Genomic DNA, 19550 nt, shown 5'->3' with positions numbered 1-19550 from the left:
CAATTATTACTTTTATTTTCGTTAACAATTCATACCCAACCAAGTCATAACCATATTATAGCTGTAAGTTTTCCATAACCACCAGTGTATGACTGAACAGAAATTTTATTATATGAGACATGCATACATAATTTCTCCGATTTATTGATTTTGAAATCTTAGTTTCGTATTGTATAAGTATGTATATTTTTTTAGTATGCTTTAATATTTATTTTGTTTTTGTATAATTTATAAAATTTATTTATTTTTTGCAGGTTTTTGAATTCATATTTTGAAAGTGAAAAATAGTAATAGTGAAATAGTGATAAATGATTTAGTGGAGCAAAAGTGATGTGAAATTTATGGTAAGTGATACCTTCGATTAGTACTTTCTTTTTCAATTATTTTTAGCATATGTCTATATGTTTGCTCTGCTCTCTTGTCCAAAAAAATTAAAAAAAATTTAAATTAGCTTAAGAGATTATTTGGTTAGCTTATTAATCGCTTGCTTTAGTCAGTAAATACAAATTAAAAATACTGGTATAATTAGTAGGAAAAATTATACCTTTTAGATAGCCAGATTATTTGGTGGGAAAATTGTAAAATTATTAAAAAATTATACCAGTTTTATTGGTTTATGCCAGTAGTTTGCTCGATTCATCCCTCGCCAGAGTGGAAAAATTATACCAATTAGAGAGCCAACTATACCAGCTTATTTGTGTTAGACAGGTGAATTTAAAGAAAAATATATAGCAGTTTATTTGGTTTATGCCAGTTTTTTATTCGATTCATCACACGCAAAGGTGGAAAAATTATACCAATTAGAGAGCCAATTGTACCAGCTTATTTGATGGGGAAATTAGACAGGTGTATTTAAAAAATTTATACCAGTTTATTTGGTTTATACCAGTTGTTCGTTCGATTATTCACTCTCCAGAGTAGAAAAATTATACCAATTAAAAAAATAATTATACCAGATTTATTTGTGGGAAAGTTAGACAGGTGAATTTAAAGAAAAATATATAGCAGCTTATTTGGTTTATGCCAGTTTTTTGTTCGAATCATCACTCGCCAGAGTGGAAAAATTATACCAATTAAAGAGCCAATTATACCAGCTTTTTTGTGGGGAAATTAGACAGGTATATTTAAAAAATTATACCAGTTTATTTGGTTTATACCAATTCATTGTTCGTTTCATCATGCTCGAGGGTCGTTAAACGGATGCTACGCTATCAAATTATAATTTTACATTCATTCGGCTTTTTAAAAATTTTGTTTCCTATTTAATCATAAAATTTCATGACACTTCAAAATTCCTACCGGGAATATTGCATATCTTGCTTATACCCATGTATGCAATATGCAATTCCCATAAAATCATAAATAATCTTCAACTCCATGCCACTGGCATAATTGATTATTGTGATTACGTCCATGAAACGTTTGAAGAAATTGAAAAAAAAAAAACTAAAATCTACAATATTTGATTAGCAGTGCCTCGCGGCTGTTTGGCGAAGCCACATTTCTTTTATTCGACTAAATGGATATTTTTCAAAAATTGCTGCAGCGCGCATTCGTCAATGCTTATCAGCTAATTTATTAGAATTTCGCTGGCGGTTGGGAAAACAGCCCTCAAAAAGATCATACATATGGACACTTTCAATTTTCATTTTTCTTGCGGTGACAGATATTTCATTACATTTAATTAAGGCAGTCGATGAGGGTATATAACACACATACATACATATGTATATATCGTTTATTACATACAAATTGTGAGCATTTACGAAATGAAGTAATAAATTGTAATTTAAAGAAAAATGCTATTAAAAGCATTTCTGATTAGATTAATGTGCATATTTTATAGCCACACATACATAAAAACATACATAGATAATATGTAGTTAGATACAAATACATGAGTCACTATGTTACCCCGCGAGTTTGAGTAATTTTCTCACTTTAACTCTCCTCAAACGCATTTTGTTGGTCGCACGCCTTCCCGCTTTGATTGTACCCACTTTGTTTTATCGCTTCTTGGTAGCTATGAAGTTGACCACACGTTTAGAAAATTGTCCTTTAATTTCTTTCTCTATTCTTTCTTTCTTTTTTATGTATTTTCTCCATAGGAGATAATGTGTGTTTAATGAGCAGAAAGTACTTTCTATTATATTGATTACACTGTATTGTTGTTGCTGTTATATTGTATAGACTCGTTAGTTGCGTGTGTTTCTAGACGACCTCAACCTATTTATCACCTTAACAGCATTCTTCTTCAAACACTGCACTGTTGTTGTTAAAAGAATTTCGTCTGCGTGGAGTTCAGCTGTATGTTGGGTGCACAAGAATTTGGTTATCCGAAATATAAAGCAGGTCAAGAGGATCCCTTAGCAATATGGATGCCTTAGCTGGCGATACAAAGCGGCGCCAGCAACCATAATTGATTAGATAACATTAAGAGCGGTTTTGTCAATTTTAATAGTCGAAACACTGCGGTTTCAAACGAAGAGTCTACTTTTTTGAGGGTTTTTTATCTCATAACCTCGAGTACTTTTGGTAATTGAATGGCATAAAACGAGCGGTTTTCTGTTTTGGGAACATTAACCGTTAGATTTCGCTAAGGGGGCCAGTTAATTTTTTATTTAGGTCCAATTCAAATATTTTTCTTTGAAGACACCAATGCAGATCAAGTTTTTCATTATTTTTTACTAATTTGCTGTCATCAGCAATAATCTATAAGGTCTGAACAGAACGTAAATAACTAAGGTCTCAACTTTGTACTTGAATAGTTCAACGAGCCCTTTTCAAGTAAGACGAAATCCTAGTCACCTCAGATCAACTATGTCAGGTCAGGTCTGTGGTAATCTGTCTTTAAGAGTCTAATTATACTACTCATAGATTAAAGGTGCAGATGATTTCTTTTAATGTGCTTAGTGGCAGAAGTTCAAATTGTACAATTGAGTACATTTGAGTATATTGGACAATGTGAACTTTTTCGGAAAAGGTCGTTGTATAAAAAAATGGGTTTAGAAAGCAAATACAGTACTACATTCCTTAATAGTTTTTAATTTTTGTAGCTTTCAGATCAAAAGGTCCATACTAAAATCTCTCGCACTTCATTATTTGCCGCTCTCCGATCTTAATCTCAGCCAGAGCAAGCAATTCAAGGCAAATAATAATAGAGACTTAGAGCTGGCTTGCCAAGAAAAGCTCTATTTTGTTTTTGGTTTTACAATTACTATGTATATCCAATTAAGATTACAAACATATACATATGTCTTACATCGGGACATGATTACGGTTTAACGTTTTGCCGAGAGTTACAAGTTATAAAACAAGTTCTACGAGTACTTTAGATATTTTTGTGTAAAATATATCGCTACCGTATTTGGTTGAGAACTCAGGTTCTGAGCTTCACTACTTGAAGTCAAGAAAAACGTGTTTTACAGGAACTTTTTTTGGATAGCAATTTTTTTAATAAATAAGTAATAATAATGTACATTTAGAGAATTCAATTAACTGTAAGAAACGGTGATTTATTTTGAAAAATTTTGGATTCCCATCATCCCTTAGCAGATCTCCAGGAAGGCCTCTGAAAAAAGGTGTCTAATGAAGAGTTGATTTATATATTTTTCTGCTTAAAACTATCTCAATTCTTAACACTAAAAAAAATATTTTAACTATAGTTGAATAGAGGTAAGCATCGAAGGAATAGCCAAAATTTTGAACTTTAACAAAATGGCACCTTTAAAAAAATTGTTTTTTTTTATGAAAAATTTTCACTTTAGAGTGGCTCAAAAAAACTATTATTAGAAATTTAATGCTTTCGATCATTACCTGACGAATAAGTACATATATAGAAGCTCGTGTGAAAATTTCAAGTCGATGAGGCGAGCCGTTTCAGAGACATTTTTTTATCGACTTTGAAAACAGTGTCTCAAGAAAAAATCGTGTAAAGATTTGATTTGATTAAACTAAGTTAAATTATTTCCGAAAAAGGAGATTTAGCATATTTTAGCTTTAAATATAAGTACAGGACTACATTTCATTGCATTTTTCCATAAAAATAATTTCAAAAAAATGACAAGATAGTCATTTGCATTAATTAAGTTAGAATAATGCATGAAGACCTAATAAATATCATCACATCCGCCTAAGTAGTCTCAGATATCTCACTATATTTTATATTTCAAGCACATCTATAAATCTATAACTTTCTATATATCCAACTTTAGATATATTCTGTGATTTCACTAATTCAATATAAATGCATATTATGCACATATTTACTTCCATATTTATATGCAACCGTAACGAATGCGACTAAATCAATGCCAAGCGATTTGCATAAAAATGCATAATCCATATTTCATGGCGGCCCGAAATGGCGCGTCTTTTGCGAACCATATTTTTATGCGAGTTTTTCAATTAGTTACAAAAAAAGAACGTTTTCCCAGCGGAGCAGCGCGCTGCGAAATGCGATTCACATGTCCGATTATCGGCGGCTAAGCTGCGACCTATACTTTTGATCATATGTATGTATGTGTGTATATATTATATATATACATGTATATGTGTGTGTGTGTGCGTTCGCATAAATGTTTATAGATCACTTAGCCAGCGAGCGGCAATATGTCGCAATTATGGATACTAAATAAGCTTGCAACCTGCAATTGTGCGCCGCCTGCTCAGCACCAACACACCTCCCCCATCCGGCAAGCTGCCAGCAACAAACAGCAAACAACCATTCTTGGCGCCGTGACTCGCGTCGACGCGTGAGTGAGCAAAATATGGCAGAAGGAGCAAAATACTGACGATCATGGAGGCGCGATAAGAACCGCAGCGACGACGATGAATGACAGCGGCAGCAGCAGCAGCATGGCAAATGGCATCAGCAACTGCCAAAGGCGGCTCAATGAAGTGCAAGGCACACAAATAAATACATATAAACACACAGATATATGAACATATACAAATACATATGAACATATTTCACAAACAACAGCTCAATCGTTGCAGCGCATTGCTTGCAAGCTTCGTCGCTGCGGTCGGTCAGTCATTCGTTCGTTGGCTTGTTGTTGCTGGCGGTGCAGTCAAGCATATGCTACCCCCATTGTGTTTGTTTGTGTTGGTGTCATATGCCAAATGTGTGCTGTCAATTGCCTAATCGCGGTTTTGATCTAAAAATTGCAACAGCAACAACAACTACAAAGAATTAACTGTAGTACAACAACTATAAGTTATCGGCTCAGCGTCTTGTGTCTAACACAATCGGCGCGCCGGTCGGGTCCCTTATGAAAATGCGGGAATGCAAATTGCCAACAATTAAATAGACAACTTAACAACACAACAACAACAACAGTAGAATTACAGCAATAGTTGTACCCTGTAATTAAAATTGCCATAATGCGCGCTCGTTGCTAAGCAGCTACAAACGTTTTGCGCAATCATTTTTATACCTTCAATGGCGGTGTTGAACGGCGATTCTTTTATACTTTTTGCTTAGTGGAAATTCGGAACATTTTTTTATAACGGATTTGACATCACAGAAAATCGTATTCTGTAAGAGTTTTCCCACATTTTGCGTTATAACTTGTTGGTCGAGTTATAACCTAAAATGGAGGATAACTCTTACAGCTTACAGCTGAATTTTAACTATAAGAAACTCCAATAAACGCATATAAGAAGATTAAATATAATAATTCAAAATCGAAAATATTATTTAAATGAAAACAGTCCCGTAAATCGAGCGATCATTATAACCCCTTGAACTATTTCCTTCAGCTCTATCCTTTATATCGCACTTATCCAGCGGCAGAGACTTTAACTTGATACTACCAAGATCTCTTAGTCAGATATAATGAATGCCTTAAATACCTGAGCATTTTTTTCCAAGTCCCCGAATATTATATATGTATGTATATGTATATTCATATATTATTTCGGCAATGATCTTTACATTGATTAGTTCATGCAAATTTTTCGTTATATTTTCTATTTCAAACTATTGGGCAAGTTAAGTTTGTAGTAAAATCAGTTGTTGGCCTGACAATAAAATTTGCTTAGTATTTACTTATGAATAAAACGATTAGACCAAATTTTTGATCAATACTATATTAGATCCTCTCCCATAGTCCTTTCTTATCTTTAAATTCACTAACACATGAACACTTTCTGAACTATAAAATTATGTACCGAAGACATGTACGTGTCTTTCAGTAATATCAAGAACATATAAATATTTGAAAATCATTTCAAGTTCCTCACTCAGTCGGTGGTCTTTTTGGTTTTTCCAAGAAATATAGAAATACAGATTACGACAGTTATGCCTCGTCACTTTTTGAAGTGAATTTGACAGACATTTACATTGGTTCGTGATGTCATACTTGAAAGGAGTGGAACGATTTGTTCATAACTATTTCGAACATTTGACAAATTATTTCGCTTATAATGTTACTTCGCGCAATTTTGTTTTTATTATTCTTATACTTTTCATTCTTTTTTACATATTTATATTGAATATATGTATGTACCTACTTCATACTTATATACACATACTGCTTATCGTCATAAAGGCTATTTATTCGCTAAGATAAGAGACAGAACAGTACATTCCTAATTGGGTATGATAACAGTGTTGCGTAAACCACTACAAAATGTTTTACACATGACTGTGGCATTGGGCTGAAGTTTATGTGATAATTTTAGGTGAACTTATGATAAGTATCTCTTGGAACTATGGGGTCTTATGCAAAAGTTAGTACTTTACCTTAGCCTAAACTTAAGAAACAGGCAGCTCCTGCATTGGGATCTCAAAAGAGAACGTTTGGTGCTATCGTCTAATTTTTTTATTTTTCTTACGAAACATGCTTTTCCTGGGAACAGCTGCCACCAGCCAAAGCTAAAATGAAGCTAGATCTTTATGTTTTAACACAAATTAGTAACTGCATATTTTTACTAGATGATCGTTTAATTTTTAGCACTGTTAGAGATGATCTCTTCTCAACTTATTTGTATGGCAAAATTGATATAGAATAATTCTACCAGTATATTGTATTCTACTGCTGATAATTCAACTCCGTACCTTACGCTACAATATTTATTGACTGTATGATGACTAAGCTATAAATCTTTAGAACAAATGTAGTCTCTTTCTAAAGTATTAATAGGTTTCTGCAAAGATGACAATGTGCAAAATTAAACTGAGAAAACTTGAGGTAAAGATTTTGAGACATTTTCGAGATTGAAAATTTTGGGCTTTTCAAGCTTAAATATTGTGGGTTTTGGCAAAATTGCCATCGGGGTTTTGAAAACTTTATAAAGGTTTCAAAATATACCTATAAGTAGCATCTTATAGGTTAAAAAAAATGGTGACAAAGTTAAGAACGTCTACACTCAGACCTCTTGGCAGTTTTTATGTCTTAAAGTTAGTATGTTTTGGAATAATACCACTAGGATCTTTCAGAATTTTTCAACGTTCCAACAATTTTGTCAACTTTAAACTTTGTAAACGCGAGTTCTCGTTTCGTATTGGCAGGTTTATTGGCTATAACGGTACAGTTTCGACTTTACAACAGATAAGTAAACAACCACAGCGATCATTACTAATATTGTAAAGGGTATATAAATTGTCATTATATACTTGTATTTACATGTTTATGCCAAGCAGTAAAGTTTTTATGATTATTTGCTAGCTCATTTCACAACTGGCATTTAACTGTGACATTAAGTTGTACTTTGGTAATTATTATTTTTTATTTAATTCTTACATTTTTTTGAAGCTTTTTGTTTTTTGAATTTTTTTTCTCATTTTTTTTTATATAATTATTCTATTTTTAATACGTTTTTATTTATTTAATTTTTTTAACATTTTTTAAATTTATTTTATTTAATTTTTAGTTTTTTTTATTTAATTTTTAATTTTTTTATATAATTATTTTATTTTTAATACGTGTTTTTATTTTAATTTTTTTTTTTTTTTAAATTTTTTTTAATTTTATTTTATTTATTTTTTTTAATTTTTATTTATTTTTTATATAATTTTTTTGAACATTTTTTAAATTTATTTTTAATTTTATTTTATTTAATTTTGAATTTTTTTTATTTAATTTTTTTATATCCATATACATATTTTTACATATGTATATCCTTTTAATTTTGTTTTTTATTTTTTTTTTTAATATTTTTTTTACTAACTACTTCAAGTCAGCTTTGACATCATGTGCGACTATAACTAATTGTCATTACATAATATGTAGTACAGACCTTTTGAATTTTTATGGCTTGTGGACGTGGGACATCATAGTCCTGCAAGTAGCTGGCATCCAACATTTTGTTGCAATAATTCGAAAACAATTTTTGAAATTACGCCACACAGTTTGCTGATTTCACCAAGCAAAATTGATTAAAGTGACACAGGTGTATGCTTCCAGTTATGAAGTCATATTATTTACACTTTGTTTTCATGCCACAATTTTTATTCTTTCACTTCTCCAAACCGCAGTTATTTGCAACGCGCACAAAATCGAGCTATTTAAGTATATTTAATCCAGGACAATATAAATAAATGAAGCTCGATTTGAAAAAGTTAATGGCTTTAGCACAGATTTTTTGTCGCCGAAAGCACTAGAGCCACAACACTAACGCGTCGCAATCACTTCAAACAATTCATAAATCTTGTTAATTAAAAAATTTTGTTGTTATTATTTTGTATTATTTGCGCACTTTTTTGCCTTTGTCACTACACAATTTCACAGCTCATAATCGTAAAGTCCGCTAACAAAAACAGACAGACAGACTTGTTTTTGCGCTCGTATATTTCTTTTCTATGTGGAATTCGCGCCCGTAAACACTATGGTTTCATATTTTTGTTTTTGTTTTCGTTTTTTGTTTTTTTGCAAGCTCAGCTTAAAAATCAAGTTTAGCATGAACGGCAAGTCGACTCGAAGTTTTATTAAAAAAAATATATGCACACATATACACTGTCGTACATTCGCAGCAGTAACAATTCACTACAAAAGACTATAACGATGACTGCGCCGTTCCAAAAAAAAAATAATAAGACACAAAACACCGAAGCAACACTTTATAAGACCCCTATATGCACGGGTATCAAATTGATGCCAAAAAAGATAATGGCAAAAATGAAATTTTCGCCAAAAACCGCTGAGCTAATTCGAAATTTCGGATGCTTCGCCGTCAATTGGCGTTGCTACTCGTGCGGACGACGGCGCAAATGCGTTTAAACTTAACCAAAACGTACCGAAAAAGTTAACACGAGATCTCGTGTAGCTACGACACTGGCTAACCAGTACGGCAAACGAGCAGGCAAAACGTTTACGTTAAAAGCAACCGCAACACACCACCGATGTATTTACTGCGGCAACGTTTCTCAGACGACTGATTTGGTAAACAAGCGTAGCGACGAGCCGACTCGTTTCACACAGCGCTGAAGTGGTGTTGCCATCGCTTTCGTGTTTTCGTAGAAGTGGTGGATTTTTTAAATGGCGCACGTGGTGGTGTGTGAGAGTAGCTAATGCCAAAAATCTTACAAGTGACTAAGTGTAGGGGATATTGAAAGAAGTACTGGTTATACTAACCGATAAATTCGGCTAAAATTCTTTAGGTCGGTGACTTATCCCGTTGGTAATGCAATATTCTTACTAAACTACTCACCGACAGCAGCCGAATCAGATATTATTGTGGCTAAACTGATGCAATGTTTCTATAGTTGAATTGTTTACAAATTTTAAATGACAACAAATTCGATTTTCATTAAAATTTTCAAATTTTTTGCTTTCGTATTTATTAACAGGAATCTGTAATTTTCTGATCTGTTCCCACAAGTATGGAGAAAATATGTATACATTTCCTTGTAAGAGACATTTAAGCTTTAGTAATGGAGCTTCACAAGAGAGTTTCCGTAATGATGATCTCTAGAAGCTAAGAATATCAAATTGCGACCTCCAATATACCAGTGTAGAGTCTTAATATTCACACTTGAAACGCCTACGATATTCTTTTTGAAAAGTTTAGAAACACCAAAAGTCTGCAAATACTTAACATGTATTTTTCATGCCTTTGGAGTGGGAAAAAAGTATGAGAAAGTCAAAGGAACAACCTTAGGTCTATAGTAACTCTAAGCATCAAAGCAATATCATAATTTCAAAGGGCGTACCCTGTTATTATAGCAGTTATCTATGCGCAATTTAGTTATTTTATCAAAGTCATCTAACAGGAGCCCGTGGAAACGTGATGCTTTGACGGGGTCGCATCATAGAGACAGAGAGGTGTTAGATGTGTGGGATTTATAGATCATGCAAAGCGGTGGTTAGAGCCATGGAATGTCCGGATCGATTCTGGACAAATGGGATCTTAACCTGCTACAGAATCCAGAACCAAATTTCGCAAGGGTCACTCCACTTTCTCGAGCTTTCCGTCTGCAATGGGTGGGTGGACAATTTGATTCCAAGTACGCATTTTCTATGAAAGCATTCTGAAATAAATGCTTGGAGAAGAGTGAATTGTGTTCCTTAACCTGTTATTGTAAGGAGGGCAATGTTCTGGCACGTCTGAAGCTTCTGCATATGCATTCATCTACATCTAGGCAGTCATATCGGATCTGTGTACTTAATGACCGGCCGGCTGATTGCCATGTAAGTTGCCAACAACATTTCATTTTCTTTTCCCCAAATCCCTAGTGACTTGGGATTTTGTTGTGGTTTTTTACTCTGACAATGATTGCGGTCGTATGGGAAGTGAAATATTCTCCGAAAAATGACGGACAATAAAACTTCGTCGCTGGGGGTTTTAAAAAAACAGAGGTCCGCTATGATTGACATAAAAAAAAAAATATTATACTGTGAGTCACTTCAGTCTAAAAATTAGAATAACCTGATCCCGTGATGCTACAGTCTTGTTTGTAACTGTGATTGGTTCCATTTTATCTTCATTCGTCCATCTTTCCAATGGCTTGGTTTCCATCTCCAAGATGGAACTCCTTAATTTCGCCGGATTGAACAGTAAGATCAGCTCTAAATAATGTTACTTATAGAGTTTCTTTGGATTGAATCAGCTTTCCAAAGGTAAAAATATCTCTCAAAAGTCTGCAACCGCCATAACTGAGGGAGTTGTTTTGGCTGAAAATTAGTCATTCTTCTAGTTCTCGTAACCCTATGAGAAGATCGAGAGGAAGGTTCAAGGATTAATACATGTGATACGCCAGAAGGCGCTGGATGTCTAACTTGTGAACGTAGAGACAGGTCGATCTGGTCAAGGAACTAACGGCTGAAGGTTGAGATATGTGTCCCCGAGCTTGTTGTTGTTGTTGTAGTGGCAGAAAATATATATAAAGTAAATTCGAGGCATAGTGTCGAGTTGATAGTCCTTGGCCGGATAAATATCTGGCTCCGTTACTTAGACCCGACTGTCGTGGAAACTGGTATCCCCAACCTTATTAGTGCAAGTGAAGGAAACCATTGTTGAAGAAAGGTTGAAGAATTATCGACGAATCACTTTACCTACTGGGTACCACGATGATATGCAGATGTGTGACGGCCGTCTATACTCGAACACATGCATATGTATGCTACATGCTATGCCACCCGCAGCCGTCGACGAATGTCACGTCACTCACAGGACAGACGTCGTCTCTTGGCACTCTTGTCGTGTGCACAACTCCTGGGCAAGTTTATTGTGATTTCTTTTTATGCGCCAAACTGGTTTTGCATTGTAAACAAAGGCGCTGTACATGGAGGCATTTTTATGAACACGCACACACACACACCTTTATATGGAAATACGCATGTGTGTGAATTTGTATAAATAAATAAAAAAAGACCACTTGGAACAATCAAAATGTAGGGGTGGGTTGTAGATCTCCGATTGCGTGGCGTGATCAGGATTTCGAAGGCAAAATGTAAACTTTAATGATCTCAACAAACTGTTGCTGTTGCGCTTGCGTTTGCGTTTGCCAAAAGTCAACCCAGCACCGGCGTTGCATATTTAATGAGCGCGTTATTCGGATATTCATCTGAGTACGCGCCCCAAATGCCGGCGGATGTGAGGATGCACAAGCTCCAAATCTACGGAATCATGTCAAACATTTATTGGTTTAATTTTTACGAGTATTCTCCATTAAAATGAATTGCACATCTAATTAGGTATTTCCTATTGTTGTACCACATATGTACTTATATGTATATGTATATGTATGTATATACATATGTTAGTATGTTTTGTTACTTCTAAGTTCATTACATTTTAATTTTATGGCACACCTCTTTCCCAGAACTCATCGAATTTCTAATCAATAAAGCGCGACCGCTGATAGGAATCCGTGGAGATAAGAATTTCTGTGTGTGTTTCTTTTTATTTCTGTAATTTAGCTGATAATTTCAAGAAAATATTTCCAATTGCACTTTATGGTTTTACAATCGATTCCTTCTCTTGTTTTTTTTCTTAACATCGGAAGTGAGTTTATACTCATTCATTTGTGATTGTGTAATAATTGACAGCGCATGTCAATCACTCGTATTTTTCAACTCAGGGCAGCGAAACAACAATCTAAACGAGGACAGTCGGTTAAAACAGTGGCTTTGTGTTGAGCATAGATTGATTTTCTATCAAAATAAACTCTCTCTTCAAAGTAGCATTTTATTCCTCTAATGTTTGCCTGTAGATCTACATCCAGCTTTACTTAACGTTCGGCTAGCTCTTCATGAAGATATAGCCTTCTTGTTGCGAGTCCTGTTGGAAAAAGCAATTAGCTTGCCACGACATAAGTAAGATCCCTTTTGACGAGCCTTTGACAGATGACCATTGATAGGAATACTAAAGCAGAGTAAGCTGATATTTTCCTCTACTACTACCAGTGTCGACAAAAAGAGTGTATAACCGCCAGTTCCATCTTATGAGGTTATCAACTTCCGAGAATACAAAAATATGGTTCTTTTGAGAGTTTATACACATACTAAGTTTCCCCAGTCTGTAAGAGATAAGTAAAATTCCTATGAAATATTCCGAGTCTCTAGAATAATCTTCCCAGCTCAGTTGCTAGCTTTGTGTAAAAAGTGGAGTTTCAATTCTTCCAGTTTAAGATTTATGTCTTTTTTGAAGCTGGTGCCATATTGCAACATATGTATAGGTAGGTTATTAATATCAACAGTGACTTCTGAGTTGAGACTTTGTTCGACATTCGCCAAAAAAAAATTATTTCCAAACTTTGGCTTTTTATTGGCAGTCACGTGTAGTCTACTTCTTAGCCTAGTCTAAATCAACAAGAGTATTTTCAGGCTACTCTAAAATACATATAGTATATCAAACACTACCTTCTTCCAAAATACGTGGTCTTCCTACCTCTGTCAACCTAGTTCTAACTTAGGGAAAATTCTTCAATTTGCAAGTCAGATACACCCAAATACCAAATAGGTTAATAAGAGTTAAAAAATTAACCAATGACAAATGTCTTTTCGATGAATATGTATTCTTTTCTTTTAGACCTTTCCGATCAATGGATTCTTTGTATCCGTTTCTTTTAGACATTTCTTCTTAAAGTAATGTGAAATCTGTTGAATTTTTCCGAAATCTTAATTTTAGGAACATTTTACTTTTGACATAAAGTCCATCAAATGGTAGCCACTTACTTGTTGGCGAAGAGTTCAGTTCCACTTACTCGATTCCCCTCCTGTAAACAATAACTGTTTTCACTTCTGTTTGGTCTATCGGTTCGTTTATTGAATCGATATCAAAGGAATGGAGAATGTATTCGACGCTGTGGTTAGTCATCTACAATTTTGAAGAGATCTCTACATTCAAAAGTTTATAAATTATATCATGTGACTCTGGAATCTCAAGTGTAATTTCTAAATGGTTAAAATTTCCTATTTTTTATTTGTGAATGCCCTGACGGTTTTTTTTTAGTTTATATATATATTTTGGTTAGTTGTCATTGATGCCATCCACCGTAAGCCCAGGAAACGTTGTTTTTCGACGGAATCAGATCATAGAGATAAGGGTGTGTGGGATTAGCGGGGACTCATTGCACGCTGGATATACATACATGTATTTGATTTGTTAGAGCCTATTCTGGATAAGTAGGAGTTTAACCTGCTACAGTATCTAAAGCGAAGCTTCGCAAGAGTCACTCTCGTTTCTCGCGGTAACTAGAGCTCTTCGTCTGCAATGGGTCGGGGTTTGACTCCAAGTACGCCATTCATTGAGAGGAAGTCGGTGAAGGTATTATTGGCTCCACTGTGAATGGCGGGCAGTACTTTCTTACTTAGGAATGACCTCTTGATGCTCCAATCTAAGATCTATATTGGTTAATCTTTGGTTAATCTTTGGTTATGTTTAGGCACAATCGTAGATTTGAGAGTAAAATTCGGAAAAGATTATTTCGCCATCTTGGTGAGGTCGTCAAATTCCTAAAATTGCCCCATATGATGTTGGATTTGTATAATTTGTGACCTTTACGGTTACGCTGTAAGATACCGAGTAAAGTATGTGCTGAGGAGCCCTCGATATCTACTAAACCTTAGTACATCAAAGCTGGTCTACCAGACCCTACAAAAACTCTATATAAAATACGAAGGTAACACACTTCCACGGTTCTCTTAAACTGTCAGCTTTCTATTTCATATACAAACTATAATTACTGCCATATATTCATACTTATACACACATACATATGTATGTATATATCTGTCATTTCTCGTATGCACATCTCAATATGCCCACTCGAAACGGCAGCAGGCAGCTGTCAATTGGTATTGTGCAAGTAACAAGTACATGTGTACGAGTACATGCCAACCCATTGTTTTACGCTCCTTTCTTGAGATATTATGATTGGAAAGTTTGGTAGGGAGTGTCCCACACTCATAATTTATTATTGCATAGAACACACCTTCGGCAAGGAGGCACAAACCAACCGGCCGGTCTGTTTGCCCAGCGAACCTGACAAGCAAACAACACTTCAGACACAAACAACTTGAGTCAATTGTGCGCATTGCCTTTCGGTGTGCCCGTAGATGTGATTACGACTATGTGACATCGCCAACTTTGACACGGACGAACTGATTGACTCCGCTATCCACTTTCACAAGCCAAACAACAAAATTTGCTGGAGAGCACAACAAAATTTCCGTTGAAACAGCACTTTGAGGCTATCACGTGACCTACTCAAACGCGAAAGTACTCAAATTTTTAGCCAGACTTTGTTCGTTTCGTTTTCCTTGATTGTTTGCGTTGCCGGAACGTGTGAGTTTGTTCGTGGCGACGATAAACAACAGGTCTTCCAATGTCTGTGGGCTCTCCTTCCTGCAAGCAGGTCCTTTGTTGCATACACGTAATTCGATACTGACCAAACAAGAAACCGGTGGCTGCCGCAAGTTGCCGTTAATCGTTTGCTACTTGCTACTTACTGTAATAGCTCGGTTATGGTCGATATTGTACACACACAGACACACACCTATTTATTCAGTAATGTTTGTTGTCGCACCCGAAAAATTCATGCGACTCTGGGAAGTGATTTACCATTTGCGGTCAGGGTCAAAAAAGGATGTCATTGACACTAAATATTTTCTGCAGGTATCAAATTCAAGGAGGAATTGAAGCGAAGAAGTTTCAATAAGGTAGATTAAGTATTTTTTTATGTGGAGTTACCTCAACTCTAATAGATTAACAATTTTGACAGAATTCCTACTGAATTTGATATTTTAATTCTTCAATCCAAAAGAGAATTAGTCGCCAATTAGTCAGTTGCTTGCCTGTTTTTTGTGTGTTTTGAACTAGTTACTTACAATACAGTTTACAATTACTTTTGAATGCACTTGCCGAACTCATAAAGCGAAGAAGGGTTCTATAACCAATTTGTTTACATAATGTTAAATTATTCTTATAAGAAATGCCGTCCTCTTTACACTGCTGTTCTATGAGCAAAGTTGTAAAGTCTTAATGTTTACCCTTAATTAGCTTATTGGTTCTTTGAATCAGTAGGTGAATATCTTATAATCCAATAGTAAGCTCCTGGCGATAGATGCGGTAATTTGTCTCGGTCGTATTTTAATTGATTTCAGGAAAGCTTAGAAAAAAAAACTTACTCCTGTCTCTGCACAGACGTCCAATATTTAGGGTGTGTGTGACAGATCTTATTCATACTCGTACTTATTCCAGAAATTTCAAAGCATATAATTTCAGTAGCGAAGTTTATATTCGTCATTGGTTCTCTTCTATATATAATATATTTTGGACCAACAGTTGCAAATGTCTACTAAGATTAAGACTGAGTATCTACATGTTTTCGAAATAAGTAGCACAATCTAAGATCTGGATTTCTGAGCTCCAGAACCGAAATTATAGTCATATGAATTGGAAATTTCATAAATTATATTGATAAAGAATATCGAGTTTTTTTTGTAGTAACCGGGGCTATTCAGCTTCCTGGAACCCACATCATGTTATACCTGAGTTATTATTTTTTTTTATTTCTTTAAATAAATATCAATATTGTTACATGGATCGTCGTTTCTGATGGTTTGATATTTTATTATAACATCTATTGATTTTCCAGATGGGTGAAAACCCTCTGTTTTACCTTTGAACATTATCCTTTCTTAAACCCCAGCCAGAATGTCTTAAGGTGCCAAAGACCATTTAGCTCCTTCAAGGAACACCTCAGGTCTTGGAACACTACCAATAGCACATGCCACAAAAGTATTTTGGGGCAGTGTTAATGGTGGTCAAACCAAAGTCTATAGTTTAAGATAAAAAGGAACTAAGCAACATTGTGGGTGGCATCTAAAGGCATCTACATCTAAAATCCTACTTTCAAATACTTGGAAAAGTAGACTCGACAAAATGCAGAGCATGCGCGGATAATGCGCTGGGACATTATAGTATTGCGCAGTTAGGATGAAGACAAAAATCACACTTGAGCTCCTGAACAGAGCTAAATTTATTCCAACTTGGGAACGTATGGACCTAATTCTCGCCTGTCCTTACACTTTTCCTTTTCAGCCAACCAACCATTATTGTAATAACTCATTATAATTTTGTAATAATACTTTATTACACCCTTAGCAATATATATTTAGTTTGCCGCACAGAAAGGGAAACGTCAGAGCAAACATTAAAGATAAAATTATATAAATGACGAGCTGAAATGATTTAAGCATATCCGTCTGTGTATATGCGAACAAGTCCTGCAGATTTTGAGATATCGATCAAAAATTTTAGAGCCATCCTTTTTACACCAAGAAGTTGGTCATTGTTTGGAATGGCCGATATTGAACCACTACAGCATATAGGCGACATACCATGACAGCTAATCGCTCAAAATCCAGTTCTTTTATGGTTAACTTTTTCATTCGGCAAGATATCTTCACGAAATATTATATGGTTTATTGGTCGGGGTATTGGTATAATCTCCGTAGAAATGATTCAGATCTAGCTTCTATACCATATAGCTTCGATGTAAGCTGACCTATCAAACTTCTTGTAAGGAATCGTTTTTTTTTGTGAAAGGAATTATAGCAGCTTCGGTGCAAAAAAAGCTATCCTTTTTTTTAATTTTTAACAGATGGCTACCCTGGTAAATTTTTTAGCTGTTATCTTTTGAAAGCAGGGTTTACTCACATACATATTGCTTTTTGTCTTCCTTTTTAACATATTTGTAATAATTCATTTACCTCATACATTTAATGAACTAATGTTTTTATAAAATGGCAACCTTTTCCTCGTTATTTAATTGTAACCGTTTTTTATATTGCTCAGCTTTACTAAAATATCGTCTTGGTTTTCTTTGCCTTATAATTTGTTATTGACATAATATTTGAATCAGGTGGCAACTCCTACAGAATTTTTATTTTTTTTAATAATGTTTACTTTTATACTGTAAAATTTCATGAATTTCGTATAGAAATTATAGGTGGCAACCTTTTTGAGAAATTAGTTATTTATTTCGATGCTCGTGAAGTTTAAATGCAACATAATGTAAAAAAAGTTTCTCAGTTCTGATCATAATCACTCTTAAAGTATAAAATTTACAAAAATAAAATTTACATACATATATTTTATTACTGATTGATAAAAAAATTATGAGTGGCAACTCTTTTTAGAAATTATTTTATTATTTCGATGCTTATAGAAGTTGAAATGCAAACTTTTTAACATAATATAAATAAAATAGTTTCTCTCATGAATATGTACATTATACAATTTCAGCTCTTAAAAAATAAAATTTACAAACAAAAATACATATTTTATTATTTATATAATATTTGAATCAGGTGGCAACTCCAACATAATTTTTTTTTCAAAATATTTATTAAGCTTTATACTAGAAAATTTGATGAATTAAAAAAAATTATTATGGGTGACAACCCTTTTCTGAAATTATTTCGATGCTCATAGAAGTTTAAATACAAAATAAATATACATAATATAAATAAAATAGTTTCTCAAATATATATATTATACAATTTCAAATCTTAAAAGCCAAACTTTACAAAAAAAAATATGCAACCCTGCATAGCAATCAACTTATTTATTGGTCATTTCTGATACCATTTAAATATAACATTTTATACAACGGACACCAAGCAAAAAACTTCTCGAAAACTGAATTCATTGAAAATTTTAGTCACCAATTTCATTCAGTATTTGATTTATCTGGATCGGCATGGGTGTTCATACATCGTGCTGCCCACACAATTTGCCCTTGAATATTAAACAGTTCCAGTAAACTTTACGCTGAGTTAATAAATTCATTCATTTTGGAAATTTTACTTCTTTTATTCTCGTTACTCAACTTTCGGGTGACTTATTAAAAAAAAAGAGGAAAGCAATGACGTCAAATGGATAAGACGCTCTTTCAATATAGTCTTATGTATTGGCATACATATATTACAGTATTGAGTGAAGGCATTATTTAGTAAAACTTGCTGACGGAAGTTGCGGTTCAATATCAAGAATCCTCCAGTTAAGCTGGCTAAAGAGTGCAGCAAGTGCAGGGATTTTTTAAATTAATTTTTTGCACATAAAATTTATGTTTTTTTTTTTAATTAAAAAAATATGCATTTTTATACAAAAATATATGTACGCACATTATAGATGCATACCATAGCTTCTTGTGGTCGGTTAAGGCGAGCAAATGCAAATTTTTTACATAAACAATAAATTACTCATTGGCAGTCACCTGTTTTGTGTAAACAGAATTTGCAAAACAACAACTCCAAAGTTCACACATAAACATTTTTTACTTGTATGGAGTTAATATTAAGTGCCTAGAGTCCATGTTTATAAGCTCTACAATGCGATCGCCCATACATATCTGTTTACAAGTGATGATAGCAGTCGAGTGATGATATGAGTCGAACCGAGTGTGTGCGTGTGGGGGTACTCATATGTACTTCACCTTCTTTTTTCGCTGTGAGTACCCACAGATGTTGCTTATTAACACACCGCTATGGAAATGGGCACGCGCGATCTCGATCGGAGTCATGTTAATTGAGTTGTTAATATGCACTGCGAATGCTGAACCGTATGCCCTTAAAGTGTTCCATGTTCCAAAGGAA

The 19550-nt window shown here is 34.2% G+C and overlaps 2 protein-coding genes across 4 annotated transcripts in view; one reads left to right on the top strand and one right to left on the bottom strand.

The window, feature by feature from the left end:
* The window catches only part of LOC120776947 (breast cancer anti-estrogen resistance protein 1), a 65809-nt gene extending 56445 nt beyond the window's left edge, over positions 1-9364 (bottom strand). The window contains exon 1 of the mRNA XM_040108033.1: positions 8245-9364. Coding sequence (XP_039963967.1) covers positions 8245-8310 — 66 coding nt within the window. The 5' untranslated portion in view covers positions 8311-9364. The remainder of the gene's footprint in view (positions 1-8244) is intronic.
* The window catches only part of LOC120776951 (dual specificity protein phosphatase 19), a 181590-nt gene that overhangs the window by 59602 nt on the left and 102438 nt on the right, over positions 1-19550 (top strand). For 2 of the 3 annotated variants that reach the window (XM_040108038.1, XM_040108040.1), the window contains exon 2: positions 255-344. The gene's annotated coding sequence lies outside the window, so the exon portion shown is untranslated. Of the gene's footprint in view, positions 1-254; positions 345-19550 lie in introns of those variants that run through there. The other variant, XR_005705471.1, reaches the window with a different exon arrangement.

This window comes from Bactrocera tryoni, chromosome 5 (assembly GCF_016617805.1).
Source record: "Bactrocera tryoni isolate S06 chromosome 5, CSIRO_BtryS06_freeze2, whole genome shotgun sequence".
NCBI lineage: Eukaryota > Metazoa > Arthropoda > Insecta > Diptera > Tephritidae > Bactrocera > Bactrocera tryoni.
Note: the sequence above shows the minus strand (reverse complement) of the source record. Positions and strands in the feature narration are given on the sequence as shown.